Source organism: Protopterus annectens, chromosome 2.part1 (genome assembly GCF_019279795.1).
Source record: "Protopterus annectens isolate FY-2018-M chromosome 2.part1, PAN1.0, whole genome shotgun sequence".
Lineage (NCBI taxonomy): Eukaryota > Metazoa > Chordata > Ceratodontiformes > Protopteridae > Protopterus > Protopterus annectens.
The window spans coordinates 262,857,173-262,874,788 of NC_056729.1; the positions used below are offsets into that span (position 1 = coordinate 262,857,173).

A 17,616-nucleotide genomic window follows, 5' to 3' on the forward strand; every position below is an offset into this window, starting at 1 on the left:
TTCCAGAAGACCAAGATCCTAAACTAATCTGCCTGCTGGGCTTCAAAGCATCATCTTAATTCTTACTCAGTAGTGGTAGTTTTCCATAGTCTTTTACACATTCATCAACCTGTTTATAGTTTGTAAAATAGAATAATGGTTTTAATGTTGAACTTCTGCTGTCTCTCAGCTATCATGTTCAGTCCATCAATAATTACAGGTAAAATTAGAAACTATTCAAGAAAAAAAATGACCATTTCTTAAATGAGACACAACTGCTTTATTAAAAAAAAACTTCTTTTATAAGCATTAGTTAAAATTCAAATCATCCTACCCTGTCTAAGCATTCCACTACTGCAGTGCTCAAGACACATGGCCCAAATATTTTTCCTTCATTATCACGGCCCTTGGACTGCTAGCCCTTTGAGCTCCAATGCTACATGTAAATGAATCAGTTTGTAAGCCCTGTGAGCCCCAATACTACATGCATATGAATCAGTCTGTTAGCTCTGTAATCCCCAGTGCTGCACAATTAGTCTGTTAGCCCCATGATTCCCAATTCTACACATAAATGAATCAGTCTGTTAGCCCTGAGAGCCCCAGTGTTACACAGCAAATTAATCAGTCTGTTAGCCTTGTGAGCCCCAATTCTACATAGTAAATTAGTGAATCAGCCTGTTAGCCCTGTGCACCCCAGTGCCACACATAAATGAATCAGTCTGTTAGCCCTGTGAGCCCCAATGCTACACATAAATTAATCCATCTGTTAGCCCTGTGAGCTCCAGTGTTGTACAGTAAATGAATCAGTCTGTTAGCCCTGTGAGCCCCAATACTACACAGTAAATAAATCAGTCTGTAACTCCTGTGAGCCCCGATGAAACACTGTAAATGAATCAGCCTGTTAGCCCTGTGAGCCCGAATGCTACCCAGTAAATGAATGTCTATTAGCTCTGTGTGCCCTAATGCTACACATAAATGAATCAATGTGTTAGCCCTGTGAGCCCCAATGCTACGCAGTAAATGAATCAGTCTGTAAGCCCTGTAAGCTCAAATGCTACATGTAAATGAATCAGTCTGTTAGCTCAGTGAGCCCAGTACTACACATAAATGAATTGATCTGCTAACCCTGTGAGCGCCAATATTACACAGTAAATGAATCAGTTGGTGTTAACCCTGTGAGCCCCAATGCTACACAATAAATGAATCAGTCTGTTAGCACTGCCACCCTCAATGTTACACATAAATGAATCAATGTGTTAGCCCTGTGAGCCCCAGTGCTGCACAGTGAATTAATCAATCTGTAAGCCCTATCAGCCCCAATGCAACACATAAATGAATCAATCTGTTAGTCCTGTGAGCCCCAGTGCTACTTAGTAAATGAATCAGTCTGTTAGCTTTGTTAGCCCTAATGCTACACATAAATGAATCAGTCTGTTAGCCCTGTGAGTTCCAATGCTATACAGTAAATTAATTAATCTGTTAACCCTGTGAGTCCCAATGCTACACATAAATAAATCAGTCTGTTAACCCTGTGAGCCCCAATGCTACACAGTAAATGAATCAGTCTGTTAGCCCTGTGAGTGCCATTGAGCCCCTGTGTTACACAGTAATCAATTTCTGACAGGTTGAATATGTCTATATGCAAACCATGTTTTTTGTAATTCTAGTTAGAAAAAGAAAAAAGAAAGACTGCATTATTACTTTTCATATGCTGCTACACCCTCTGTACATCTGCCAATGATATTCCTTACAAGCAGTTCACAGTGACTAACTGCACCCAGAAGTCACCAGTATCCAAGGACATAATGGTAAGCTTCATAATATTTATTGAATGAAGGGCAGACAGCATGCTGTGCATTGATCAGCAAAATGCAGTTCATACACAGATAGCATGTGACTGCAAGGCACACTTCTGTTTCCTCAGAGTACAGTGCCTTCCAAGTGGTATAAATGTTGCACAGAATAAAACACATGGCATGGCATTCATTCCAGCAGCATACCATGTGCTAAAAAGAGCAGTGGCTGTCCCCACCTCTAATAAAAACAGAGCAGCTGTGCACACTACATATACATAATGTATATGTCAGGGTCATGGGGAAAGCATTTAGAAGGTCAATGCACACAGCACTGCAGCACTATATGCCCTATCTATGCATGGCACACAAGGCAGCTGGCTGGGGCACTTAGTCTGAGAGTTGAGATGAAATTATATGCAGTATTAGTAGTTAGTATTTTATAACAAGACTCTATAGTGAAATATGTGTTCATTTTGAATTAGTAATATAGAAAATATACATAGGATCATATGATCATAGGTTCATAGGTGTGTACTAGGCTAATGGCCCTGGGGCCTTTACAAGCCTAGCCCATAGGATTACCGTAGCATCGTGCCACCCGACCTTAGTTCCCAGTGCCTCTGTTGAGTAAAGCCACTGGCATGATCCCTGGGGTGAATTTTCTATTTCCCATCACTCATCAAGATTTCTCTTGAAGAGGCCCAGTGAGGTGCTCTGCTTGACATGTACGGGAAGTCTATTCCATAGCATTGGCAGTCTCTGGGTTATGAACCTGTCCTTCCAGCATGTTCTGTTGATTGTGGTAATGAGGTTGAGGTCTCTGGATTGTGTGGTGCAGAGGGATTGGGATTTCTTTAGATGAAGCATTTCTAACAGAGCTGGGTCAGACATGGCTTTGTAAGTCAAGCTGAGATTGTCTCTATGTAGGGGATATGAGACAGAGAATAGTTGGGAGTTTTTTTAGTCTGTCCATATAGGACAAATGTTTAAGGCCTAGGATCCTCTTTGTGAGGTACTTTTGTGGCCTTTTCAGTTGTTGAAGATGTTTAGTGAGGTACATTCCAAATGGGGCATTGTGCTCGATTGGCCTAATGAGGGAAGAGTAGAAGGAGACAATGACATCTTTCTTCCTGGATGCAAAACTCTTAGTAATGAGATGTGCCACAAAGAAGGACTTTCTGACCACAGTGGCAATGTGGTGGTCAAAAGAGATGTTGCTGTCAACCTGTGTTCCCAGATCTCTTAAAACACCTTCTGTATTCAGTGGGCTACCATTGATGTGGTAATTCATTGGAACTGCGTTTTTCTCAAAGGGTATGACGACACATTTTTTTAAGCATTGAGCTTAAGGCCATGGTTATGACACCAGTCATTAGTCTCAGTGAGGCCTTTCTGTAGGATGTCAACATCACTCAGGGAGTTAATAATAGCTGTCAACTTGCAATCATCTGTTAACTTTGTCAGCTAGAGTCTCTCCGTGGTGTCCTGGACTTCAGAGAAGTAGATGCCAAACAGCAGAGGACCCCGGACCGAACCCTGTGGGACTCCACTCGTGACTGGTCGGCAATCTAACTTGGAGTGAGCTACTTTCGCACTGTGGGGTCTACCTGTGAGACAGTTTTCAACTCACCTAGTAATATAGGGGTTGATGCTTAGCTTAGTGAGTTTTTCTATGATTCCTGAGTGGGGAATGGTATCAGAGGCCTTGGCCAGATCAAGGTAGTCTGTATAAACCACCTTGCCTTCATCCACAGCTCTGGTGACTGACTCAAAGAAGTCGACCAAGTTGAGCAGACATGATCTACCCTTCACAAAACCAAACTGTGTGGGATCCAGAGTTTGGAGATTCCCTATATCCTTGTTTATTAGGTCCATGATGATCCGTTCCATAGCTTTGCATATCAAACTCATCAGGCTAATGGGGCGATAGTTCTCAGGGTCTGTAGTCACTCCTCTTTTGTGGAGAGGGATGGCTGTAGCAGTGTGCCATTTGGTAGGGATAAGGCCTGAGGTGAGGCTGTGATTGAACAGGGCACACTGGTGAGGTGCCAGTTCACTCTGTAATTCATTTAGAACACAGCCAGGGAATGGCCTTGGACAGTGCTGTTTTAACCTGTGCAGCAGTAATACTGGGTGCCTGGCAATCTACTGGTATTGTGACTGGTCCCTTGTGGGGGAGGGTAAAGTTGGCACTGAATCTGTCAGCCAGTATATTGGCAATATATGTTGGCTTGGAATAGAGGTGCCATTGTGCAGTAACTCAGGGCAAATCTGGGTATTGCCGTGGAGATTCTTTACATAACTATAGAAGGCCTTGTGGTTTTCTTTACTATCCGCTGCAATTCTGTTTTCATAGCTAATTTTTGAGGATTTGATGAGGGATATCAACTTTTTGTTGAGGCTGATAAGGGTTTTTTTCCAGTCTTGGGACTTCACCTTTTTCCGCATCAGTTTCCTCTTCCTGTTGTAGCTTTTGTTTATGGCATAGGAGATTACTAGGCTAATGGCTCTGGAGCCCTTACAATCCTGGCCAAGAGTTTATCCCCAAAAAGAAACCTCAATCAGCACCTGTCGCCCCTGTCAATGAGGGACACAGGTGGAACCCTGGACAAATCTGTGGTTGCCCATCCACTCATCAAGGATGTACTTGAGGGTCAGCGATGTATAGGTTTTTTTAATATTAATGCAAATACAGAATAATCCCACAAGATTTCTGTTCACTATGCATAGTGGCAATAACATTTATTTATTAACAGACTGTGACCTTTCACTTTGTGTCTCTTATGAATTATGTAAAGTATTTGTCATAAAGTGTTAGTCAACATAAAATAAAACAGCATGTACCATTTCTTATGTAGATTTAACACTAAACCCCAGTAAACACGCATTCAATGTACATTTACAATCAGTGGGTTTTTTTGCATCGTTAACTACTGATGCTTTCTTTGGCAGACTAGTTTATCTGCCAATATTTAAATATTAGATGGCTTTGCTTCACATCATATGCATCTATTTTTCTAAGACAGACTGATTTTTTTCAGTTGTCATAAATATAATTATTAGGAATTAGATTTGCAATTAACTGTTTTTATACCTAACCAAGAAAATGTGATGATCTAAAGGCTTGCTTTCGGCCATGACCTGGGTAGCAGGTGGTACAGTGTATTAATAAAAAATAACAAAACAAGTCTGATTTACGTGTTTGTAGGCTACATTCCTGTCATTTCAGCATGTTTAGATGAAATTACCAAATATTTGTTGATGTCTGATTTTGGCTTGCTTGGCATCTGTAATTTAGCTTTAGTAAGTAATAGAAGAAAGGATTCTCAGGGGTATAAAATTGTTTTTTACTGGAAAGTATGTTGTGGTACATAGTAGAACTTATGTGAAACAGGATTAATGAAAAATGTTCTCATGTTTAAAGCATTAAAATCAATCTTAAGTATAAGTAAAAATTAACATACAGAAATATGCGACATATTAAAATGTCTGTGGAAAGCAACCTTTAACACTGGACTACTGACTTAAAAGTGAAAAAAGAGGGGACATGCATTGTTATCAACATAGCATTACTGTGTTCTTACAAGATTCACTATGTGTTGTTTTACAGGACTGGAGGCCCTAAGTGAAACTGTGACATATTACATTGCACTTTATAGTAACAGAGGAGGAACTAACAGCATTTTAAACTAATTCTGGAATGCGAAATCTGCATTCTATTAGTTCTACCAGTGGAATAGTGGCATCTCACTTTACCTTCTGTAACGGAAATGAGGGCACATTGTTATTAGTACTTTCGCTATGAGTGGATGAAATGCAACCTGCTAAGGTCTAGAATCCTGAACTACATGCCCCCTAAAAAAATGGCAAAAAAAAGCACTTCTTAAGTGTTTTTGCAGAGGTGAGCAAGCCCCCTGCACCAGTTTTATGGAAGGCAAGCCCCTGACACCCCAAGCTTATATAAACTCCATGGTTGCACCAACTTGAAGAAGGGATAAATTAACCAATCAACCCCACCACCCCCACCACCAAAAAGGCATCACTGTTGGCACAACTCGATGACAATGATTTCCTGTGGAGGAGTCCCATCCTTGTCAGGTTGAATTTTGGGCAAATGGTATTTCAGAATTTAATCTTCGTCCACCAGCCTTACCCATTATTAATATAGTAGCACTGTATGTTAATTAGCAGTATTTTGAGGTACTGAAACAGTGGTACTTTAGTGACATTTATATCTACACACCAACAAGATGGAAAGACTAACTCTGTGTCATTCTGCTTTGCTTTTATCAGGTAGTACAGATATTAACGACGTAGTGGTATTCTGTGGTAATAACCACCATTCTAACATACTCAAACTCTACTTCTCTAACTGGAATTGATAGGGCTGAGGGAGGGTTCCCAACTGCAGCTGTGAGAATTTGCATTGCACGTTATAGCAGTAGGGAACCTGTGTGCACTATAAAAAAAACTCAATATGTATCATTAGCATCATAGTCGTATTGAAAAGGAGCTGTGGCATAACTAACATTTTTTAAATGCCTGCGGAACCCAATGTTTAAATATGTATAGCTGATTTAACAAAGATGAGACATATATTGTTAGCAATACAGTACTGTTGTGCAAATGATAAGCCTTACTTTGAGAGTCCTTCTGGGAAGTCCTGAGTAATGCTATGACAGTTTACATTGTATTTCATAGCAGCAGGGTAACATATAATAGTTCAAAAACAGAGGGCAAATTGTTAGTAGCTTAGCAAACTTGGAGTTCAGCTGTGAAATAAAAGAAGATGAATCATTATAAAATGTGAAACTAACATTTAAGTTGGACACAGGCATCAACAGAGCCCTGCTGTATAATGCAAGTATATAATAATGTAAAGTGCTATTGTGATCTTTCTATGGTGGTATTATGGTATGTGAGCTCATAGTACAAATTAACAATTTGATGAACGATAATACCCATTTGTTAGCCATGTACGCCCACTAGAGACACAGTTCATTTTCAGTGGCAACCTGGTTAAGTGACTTGCTCAAGGTCACCCAGTAGGCAGATGAGGGCTGAGAGAGTCAAACCCTGTATCTCAGGACCTACAGCTCACAGCCATAATCCTCTATGACAACTGCAAAATCCAATGATAACAGCACTGTTGAGCTACTGACAAGCTATATTCTAAAATTCCTGATTTGGGGGCTGTCCTACATGGAGTTTAGATGTTTTACATAGCATTTTATAGTAACAGAGAAGTGATTATTTAAAAAAAACATTATTTTAAAATAATTCCAGAAAGCAAAATGTTAGATTATAGTAGCTTTCCTACTAAAGTTGTAACATTCTGTTTTGCATTTTGCAACTGTGAAAAACAGATATTAGCAGCATAACACTGTTGGGTAGTAGGTGCGATTCTGACATACCAGAGCTGTGAAATTTCCATTTGCCTGTTACCATAATAGTAAGACTTGAGCTCTGATGGTTTGCTTTGCATTTCTTCATATGGTGCATACGCTGTTAACACAGTACTATTCTTTGGTAACAAAGGCTATTCTAAATTATCCAAGCTGTGCCATTCTGACAGAAGCTATGACACGGAGGGTGTCTCCAAATGGATATATAATATTTTACTTTGAACTTTATAGGAATTGAGAATTAATATCACTGTTGACTTGATATCCCAACGCTATGTGCAAAATAGGAAACTAGGTTGTGGATTGGTGAATGGATTTATGGATGGATGTTGAGAAAAAAGGGCATGCATGGTCACATAGGAGCGTTGATGAGCAGTTCTGACATAAAAAAAAGACATAGCATTTTAAAATATCTATGGAAACCAACATTTAAGAATGCACTCTTGAATTATAAAGAAGTCACACACTTTGATAGCAATATAATATTATAGCAATAACCCATGCCTGGGTGTGGGTAATGCTGGATTTACCCATGGTTGGTGTGGTTTGGTCATGAGGGTGAAGCCCGAGTTGCCAAACAAAGACAACCGTGGGTAAATCCAGCATTACCCACACCCAGAAGTGGGTTATAGCTATTATACAATGACATTTAAGGAAAAAAAATTACTTTTCTTAAATAATGGCATTGTATAATGCCTCCGTGCTGCCCTTCCGCAGCTGTCTGGTATTCTGCGGCAGTTCTGATGTACTGCACATGCGTATGCTTACACAGTACATCAGAGCTGTGGGCAAAAGCAATGGAGAAAGCAAGATCTCCGTTGCTTTTTACAAACTGTCTCGCTATGTTAAGGGAGTTTAACATAGCGAGACAGCTTTAAAAAAAGCAACGGAGATAGGAAGATCTCGCTAGTGAAACAGGTTGCAAAAAGCAACGGAGATCTTGCGTTCTCCATTGCTGTAAAAAAAAAAAAAAAAAAAAAAGAGTTATACTAATGGAAAAAGTCCGGGCGTCCGGACCTTTTTCCATTACTATAACTCTGATTTGCAATGTGCACTCTGACCAATCAACGTGCACGTTTTGGAACATTAATGGGGGGTCATTGTATAATAGATTTTTGCTAACAAGCCCAGTTCTGAGAAGTCTGTTGTGGGGTGATCCAAACTGAAGCTCTGACATCTTAGGTTTCACTTTATAGTGAAGTAATATAGGGGTATTGTGTGATTTCCATCTGACTAGTACACAGTAAAAATAGTACGGGTTCCTGTTTTGTGCAGAACAAATTATAACAACTGTGTTAATACTCCATGAGACACATTTTTCAATGAGGCAGCAACAGCTCTGTTTTGTGCAATACCCACATGTGCACAGTCAATATAAACGCAGAACAGATAGGGAAATATAGTTTTCTTACTATATATATCTCACATTATCCTTTACTTTTACACTAGTAATATACTCATGTTGTAATGATACCCCTTTGTATAATGTATATTAACTGGATCACTGTTTTATATCCTATATGTATCATAGCACTCTTTTGAAATTACACTGCAATAATGTATGTAGACATTGCCAAAAACAATGCAGTGTGCTATGTACACAGCAACCAATGTCCTAGTATACCTTGATACCACTTTACTTTGTACACAATAACAGAAGCAATGTTTTGTACAATATATGTTCTAACACAATGTAAAGTGAAACAAATTAAAAACAGTTCACAAAACTAACATCCAACAGTGCAGATTTCTTGTTTTGATTCACAAATAAACATGATGAAAAAATATATGGCATTATTAAATGACTCCTGAAAACAATATCTCATGAAACTGTTGAATAGAAAACAAAACTGATTCCTGATTGCAAGTAGAATATTTTTCCACCTTACAGTGACAGTTTGTTTTTTTATGTTATGGTAATGGAAAACTAACAAACATTATGTAAAAGCAATTCCAAAAAGCAACATTTCAAATTCTCACAGTAAATTACAACAAAAGGAAATCATATATGTCACCTGAGAAAAAAAATAGCATTCCTTTCAACTATGTAGTACAATAAATTCCTCTGCAGCTCTTCTACAACATGAGATTGAATAATATTTAAGGAATCGATGAGAGGGTACAATTTATGGTCAACTTACACTATGTTAGTCTATTAATGTACAAGGCTGCTAAACAGATCTTCATGCCTCACTACAGTTATTGACTATGTTCATTGGTAGATTCAATCTGCTAATGATTGTCTAGATATGACAGGATCTGACCTGATGTTTTATTTATTTGTTTCCCTTTACTGAAACCCATTCACTATGTGGAGGTATTCCAAAATGTCAGATAGTATGCTGTCTGGTAGTAATCCATTCCTATGTTTTTGCTGCTGGGGAATATATGAGTGAATCTGTGCACTTTGGGTCATACAGAACAATTCAGAAAGACATAAAACCTGTATATGTAGCCACAATTGTTGTGACTGTTGCACATAATATTATGAGATGTGTGCCACTTACAATCTGGATTTGTATCCCAGGTCAAAGGAAGTACATCCTCTTTTCCCTCTTCTACTTTTTTGGTGGTATGAGACTAGATGACTCATAAGTATTGAAAAAATGCCCCCTCAAAAATAGGCATCACAGAGATTTTACTGTTTCAGCATCCAATGTACAGTAACAGTTTCTTACAATTAATACTTCTGCTCATAGCCACTATATTACCACTGATTTGTATCTGTTACTAAGGGGGGGGGGGGTTACACAGTGCAACAACTCATGAATAACTTTGGCATTCTTTTCTTCTTTAACAGATAAGCTCAGCATTGTACACCATCCAATTGGTAAGTAATGCATCACATACTTTCTACTGATATCATAAAGTAGTAAATTTGTAGTAAAGGGCTGTGTGTTATGTGACTGTTTTTGTCCTGTTGTGCACCTTGCTGCTGTATCTGGTCTGCAAAGTAATATGTTGTTTTAATGCTATGAAGGAATATTTTAGCTCTGATCTATTTTAGAATATCAAATGGCCATAATATCACCATTCATAACTTATAACATTGATCCAAAAGACATTTAAAGGGCACAATATCAAAGTGCCACAACTGCAAAGCATACAATATTGAAAATACATTTTTTACAGGGGGGGGGGGGCAAGCTCTCCTGCATCCTCCATGTAGGGGGCTGTGCCTCTCACCCCCTGCTGCTTATATATACCAACTCCAAGATTACACTATGGCTAAGAATGAGTAAAGTCCCACTCCTAACTGTATCACGATCTCTCATAAATGCTCATCAATAATGTTTGATTGGGGGATTCAATAAACCTTACATGGTAGCAACGAAAGTCATATTCAGTAAGTGCCATGTACAGGCACACACCCCTGCGCTAACAAGGTAAACACTGTGGCATGCTAATTACAGCATAAGCAGCTGAATTGTATGCTAATCAAACAATCCAACATGGTGGAGCTATTCAACAAGCTATAAAGCAAACTTATAGACTCTGTGCTGGTTTTTCCTGTGAATTCCAAAACTTTTGGAATACAGCCATGGACAGGAGTGCACACAAACAGAATGTTAGGGGCTGCTGCTTTAATTCATTTGTATGTGCTACAGGCTGAAGCCAATGCTGCTGCTGCCAACAGGCCAAGGCCAAAAAGGAGAAGAGTTTTCAGGCCCAGTTTAACTTTTCACAAGCTACATGATGTGGAAATTGTAGAGTGCTACAGGATGGACAGAGACACACTATAGGAAACTGTGACCTCTGCCATCCTCAACTCAGAGCCAGAGACAACAGAGGGGAACCCATTCCAGTGGAGACAAAGTTACATGTAGCCTTTAGAACCTTAGCTACATGTACCTTTCAGGGACCAACAGGGGACATGATGGGGGTGTCACCAGCATCAGCATCAAGGATCCTCCACCAATTCCTGAATGCTATGCTCCAACATGCCAATAACCACATGCATTTTCCCTGTACTTCTGAGGACAAGGCCAGAGATATGCAGGAGTTCTACTGTGTAGCACACTACCCTGAAGTACTGTGTGCCATAGATTGCACACATATAGAAATGAAGGCACCACCTGGGGAACAGGGTAGGCTCTACATAAACAGAAAGGGCTACCACTCTATCAATTGCCAAGTTGTGTGCAATGCCAAGGAAATCATCTCAAACACATGCGCTGGCAACCCTATCTGGCACACCCCCTAGCTGTACCAGATGTTTGCTTGGGGAGATATCCCACAGGGTCATTTACTGGGGGAGGCAGGCTATACACTGGCACCATGGCTGATAACACCCATCAGAATGCATCCACACACACACACACACACACACACACACACACACACACACACACACACACACACACACACACACACACACCAAAGAATGCCATAATGAAACACACATTCAAACCAGAAATATCATACAGCATGTTTCTGGGATGCTGAAATCATGGTTCTGGTGCCTGGTTACATCTGGAGAACCCTGCAGTACAATCCATGGACATGGACAGAAATAGTCACAGTATGTGCCATGCTACACAACATAATCCTGAGGAAGCAGCTTCAGCAGGATCATTAAGGGGAAGAGACACACATCCCACCACCAATGCCAAGGTCACCACAGCCACAGGAAACAGAGAGGGAAACACCAGCTGCTGTGGGTATAGGCAGATGTAGGTATGCTCGCTTTGCCCTTGCATTGGCTAAGAGACAAGGCATACAGAGCACACTCACTCACCACCTGGTGGCCTAAAACCTTCCTCCTACTCACATACATATACTGACATTGATGCCAGAAAACTCTCATAGCATTTACCTTCCCATGTATTGGATGTGTACTGCTTGCATCAGACAGAGGCAACCCTGAACTAAAACTGTGGCAAAAGCTGCATTTACAAGGTAAGTCCTGACATTGGAGTGTATTGTTTAATAATATAAATGTCTGGCATATCCCTGTATTTCATTATTTGGTCCAGTAAGCAAGTAAAAGGTGGGAGATTTGTACAGAAATTACATTAACATGTGACAGCAGAAACTTATTTGACCTATATGTGTCCATTACTAAGTAGTCGGCCTCAGGCATCAAAGATTCACACAGTCATACCTCTCAAAAGTAGTGATGATCACTGCATGCCCTCAGTTTAGCACCATACGTTTGTACTAAAAAATCATTAAAGAGAGAAGTTAGAAAGTAATGAGACACATTGCAGTTTCTGACTTCATAACCATCACAAGCTCATTCACTGTAAAGGTAGGAAATTTTGATCATATCATCTTTCCAAGGCCAATATAAGTCAACGTTACAATTACCAGTTCAAGACCACAAATGCAGATTTACTAAGCACTAAGTCAGCTATGCTCTCTGAACAACAGGGACAAATTTATGTATCCATGAATCCAAAAGATAGAAAACAGGGATATGCTAAGTTATCATCATTTGCACAGTGTGTTGTGTAGGGGGGCAGGAAGCCTAGGCTGACACAAAAGGTCAGTGAGTGTGTAAGAGTAAGAAAGAGAAGCAGGCAGACATTTCGATAAGCCAACAAATGGCCAGTGAGACAAAATGAGTAACTGTTGTGTGTGTGTGTGTGTATGTGTGTGTGTGTGTGTGTGTGTGTGTGTGTGTGTGTGTGTGTGTGTGTGTGTGTGTGTGTGTGCAGGGGTCCTCCAGATGAAATTGGTGTGTGAGTATCTGCATGAACACAGCTAAGCTCTGTGCTGTCTCTAAGTCTTGGTATGTCAGACAGGTGTGTACCATGCATGGTAGCGGTGGCATTCCATCACTGTCATCCCTGACCACAAGAACTGGCTCTGCCAGGAGTTGCATTAGAATGTCCACACCCATGATCAGATGCACTCCTGCTACCTGAACATAACTGATGCCTGCTGGATGAGCTCTTTTCATGGGACACCCAGAACCATGACCTCATGGCCTGCAACATCTGGGTGTGGACAGCACACTCACTGATGGAGCAGTGGAAGTACTGGCATTATGAGAGTGTGATTGGGCATAGCCACATTGGCTGACAGCAGATTATGTGGCTGACCTACTCCCATGAGGATGTTGTTCACCTCCCAGCAGATGTTCCATCACAGACAACACTTGTTCCATGACAGACACCCCTTGGTCCATCACAGACACCCCTCATTCCAATGTGTATTAATCTGACCATTGAATTGGCAACATGGTAGAGGCAGTCACTCATGTGAGACTGTGCCACATCTACAACCCTGAGCATTTGTCTGGAGCAGCTATGAGAACATGCCTGTGCCTCCATGATGGCCCTAAACATATGTTGAGTAGCATGGAAAGAGACACCTGCACCAGTGCACCAGGTGGAGGAGGGACAGCAGGCCCCTTCCAAACACCCCTATCAACCCTCCTGTGTGGCACATCACCCACACTTTGGCTATAGCCAGATCAGACACTGAAGCCACAGTAGCCACACTTCCCTGATTAATGGCTTCAGCCTGCACGTGCCCCATATCTGAGACATCACTGGAATGTGTAGGCATAGGCCTACTGGCTATGTCCAATGGAATTGCCGCTTCAACCTCTGTACTCCCAGACTGTGCCTCAGTTTGGCCACCATCATCATCAGAATTTACTGACACACTGACATCAGGTGGCAGAGGGCCCACACTTCCACTTTCATGACCACCTGAGATAAAAAACAACAAACACAGGAACAAATTAATACTTACACTACTATAGTCCAATATATGCTAACAAAGTAACAGTGCTGCCACTACTACATACAGTATAGCAATGCACACAACAGGTCTAACACTAAAATATTTCTTTAAATTTCTCAGCAGTACTGACATAAAACTGCTTAGCTTACCACCTGCAGATGAGATATGCAATCCAGACAGTCCTGGAAGAAGTTAAGCAAGAGGTAAGGGCAACATCATCACAATTAACAGTAACATAGGGGATAATAATTGTACCCCTTTATATGTCCATTAACTATACCTTCAACAAGATAGTTTCTGACAATTCCAACCTAAGCTAATAGCTTTAGAAATCTTCACTGCCCCCCCCCAAAAAAAGGCATATGACACATAAGTAACTTATTGATTTCAATTGTTTTGCCTGGAAGCTCCTCCTGTGATGTGCTTATTTTTTATTTTATTTATTTTTATTTTACTTATATGCTTCTTGTCTCTGAAACTGAAACTGCTCTGACATCCAGCACATGTGGTACTACACTCTCCTGGTAGCTGTCTGAATCCCTGATATTGGCCAGGACCTCTTCCTTGGGTGTTAGTGGTGGTTCCCTAGTAGCCCCTCCTCTGGTAACCATCTGGTCACAGCCCACTGCAGCTTCTCTTCTCTATACAGATGTGGCATGTCAGTGACCCTGAGGTGTACCTGCTCATATGTCCTGCCATGGCCACCCACGGCATTCACATTATCAACTATCTTATGCCATATTTGCATTCTATGTGGTATACCTCCCCATTCCCTTTCCAGGAGAAAAGCACCATGTTGAAACAAGGCATCCACTATCACCTGGGTCTCATCATTGGTGAAGGGGGGTCTCTGAGGATTGACACATCTGGGTAGCATACTCCTAGGTGTCCTAAAAGACAACAGAAGAATAATATACATAAGCATCAAATAACTACAAAATAATTGTTACCAGATAAAACAGAAAAGGTAGCCAGTCAGTATTACCCACAGGAAAAACATAAAACAATGTAGAGATGTGAAATACGAAAAACAGGCAGGATGCAAAACAAGGGAGTAAAAAGAGCAACATAGCCTTGTTTGTGCCATAACATTAACTCACCTTTGTTTCCCCCAAAAGAACAGTGTAGCTTTGTTTGTTCCATAAGAGTAACTCACTTTTGCTTCCCCCACAAAACAGCAGTTTATCCATGTTTGTGCCATAACAGTAACCCACCTTTGCTCCCCCCAAAAAATAGTATATCTTTGTTTGTGCTATATCAGTAACTCACCTTTGCTCCCCACAAAGAACAGTCTATCCTTGTTTGTGCCATAACAGTAACTCACCTTTGCTCCCCCCAAGAGAACAGAAAAATGACACATTTTACTAACAGACCATCTTGGAAATGCTAAAAGTGCTATCAAAGGAACTGTCCCTGAAATATTTGTATATATTTACCACACAGCATTCCATTTTCATGTATTGCCAGTCATGTATACCTCTAAAATTGCTTGACAAACATGGGCATGCCATCAGTACACTTCTAAGTAATGCAGACAGGTAAAAGTGTAAAAGCCTTTGCTTCAGATTTTTCTTAAATACATTCCAGCATATGAAGTATGTAGCTGAAAAAATAGAAGCATACCTTCTGAAGTTCAGTACTCCTCTGTACAGACATATCCTGAAGAAATAGTGCATGTGCAGTCTTCCAAATATAAGCAAGTCTCATCGCCATCAGTTTGCCTAGTTACATGGTTGCCTTTTTATATGGTATAGATTCAGGGCTGTTAGCATGATGAATATGCAAATGAGATGTGAACTCATTAAAATTGCTGAATCCCAAATACTCGGATCTGTGTAGTTAATGTAAACATAGTGCAGGCACTCCATCAGTGTTTGTGTTTAATGGATTACAACTGTGAATGATTACAGGTTGGGAGAAGGAAAACAACAGCACTGCAGGCTGCCTTACTTCCACTGGTGTGTCAGGTTAAAAATGTAAGTAAGCAGCACACGATTCACAGGTTGTGTTCCTTAAAATCTACTCTGGCCTTCATTTGTTGGCAACTGCATATGATATTATTTCTGCGTAATATCCTCACACATTTTAAGTGCAACAACACAGAATGGCTTACACACTGCATGTCACAGATAACTGGTCGGATAACTGAAGAATGACCAGCAGAGAAATGTAAGATAGAGTTGTATATTTGCAATCAATAATCATAACAGGTTGTGTGATCACTAGGTGCACTACAGCCAAAAATAATAAATGTACCAATAAGAGTTGTATGGTTTGATATCACTGTAGATGCTGTTGCAGTTGGTTGTGTGCAGATTGAGTTCAGTTCTTTGCTGTAAAGCTGTTTGTGTGGCAAAGAGGGATAAGGCACCTATCCTGTGTTCTGAAAGTGAATTGGAGTGAGAGTTCAAATCCAGATCTATTTAGACATATGTGATGTGAGCCATCATTTTCTTGTGTGCATATCATGCACTGATTTTCCTTATTTCAACTACTTGTCCCTTTTTCTTTTTCTCCTTTTCTGTCTTTGCTTGTCTATTTTTTTTGGGGGGATCCAGAATTTGCGCTGTGTTGCACGTATCACAATCACGGGAAAGGAGGAAATGAATGCAGAGTTTGGCTATACTTATCTCATTTGCACAAAGCGTGGCAGTCTGCAAACTAAACTACTGGACCCCCCCAGGAAATAGAGAGGACCCAGACAGCCAAAAATAGCTGATGCATTTAATTAATACTATTGGGCATCGTGCAAACTAGCTAAGCGGCATTACATGGCGGTTAACAGCAAGACCTTAAGAATCATTATTGAAATAGGGAATGTCATGCAACTAGTCCTGTGGCAGCAGTTGTAAGTGTAGGGCTGGAGTATAGCTAGACCTGGGTTCTAGTACAGGATTTACGACCTTTGTTTTACTGTTGTGACATTCCAGTTTACAGCAATAAATTGCAACATAGACAAGTGTTATTTCAACCTTCTTGTGGCAACAGGTGTAAGTGTAGGACTGCCTTACACATGGTCCTGAGTTCTAATACAGGATACTCCATACACTTTTACTGTTGTTCCACTTCCCATTATAGCCACCCTCACTTATAACACTTGAGATAGTGCAGCAGATATTTTATATGTATGAGGGCTGTGACAGTATAGTATTGTGTCAGTTATTTAATTATTTATCTGTGTATTATCACATTTATTACTAGATGTATGGTTGTGGGTATACTGTGTATTATATTCCTGCAAGCATAATTCTGCTGTCTGAACTGGCAGGGCCGACACATTTGCCTAACACACATACACAACTGCCTGTACATCCAATTTCCTTGGGATTTTAATTGAATTGTGTAATGCCTCACTGTTGCTCTCCCCTTACCATCGCGCAACCACATTGCTCAAGGGTATGCACTGCCGAGCAATGTGTTTGCATGATTGTAAGTGGAGCTCAACAGTTTCAAACAGTGTGCACATTCCAGTACATGCAATAACTGGAACTGGTGGGAAAGCATCAGTCTACATTACTCTATATCCATGGCAACCATGGCAGGCATTTGTGAGGAAGGTGCCAGGTTTAGGGCAAAGAGGTGGGGTGTCCAGGAGTCCAAGACTGGACTCATACTTAGGAACCACAGTGACAGGCTTCTGCAGGGGGACTATTATGGCTCACAATATAAGTCAGAGGCTCAGGATAGTTTAGCCTGGAATGTATCCAATGCCACAAGTATCCCATACACTGGAGAGCAAT

At 40.6% G+C, this 17,616-nt stretch overlaps 1 protein-coding gene across 1 annotated transcript in view; it reads left to right on the top strand.

Annotated features, from left to right (window-relative positions):
* BANK1 (B cell scaffold protein with ankyrin repeats 1) overlaps positions 1–17,616 on the top strand; it is a 1,951,135-nt gene that overhangs the window by 1,817,049 nt on the left and 116,470 nt on the right. Inside the window, exon 13 of the mRNA XM_044063440.1 lies at positions 9,981–10,010. Within this exon, the coding sequence (XP_043919375.1) occupies positions 9,981–10,010 (30 nt within the window). The remainder of the gene's footprint in view (positions 1–9,980; positions 10,011–17,616) is intronic.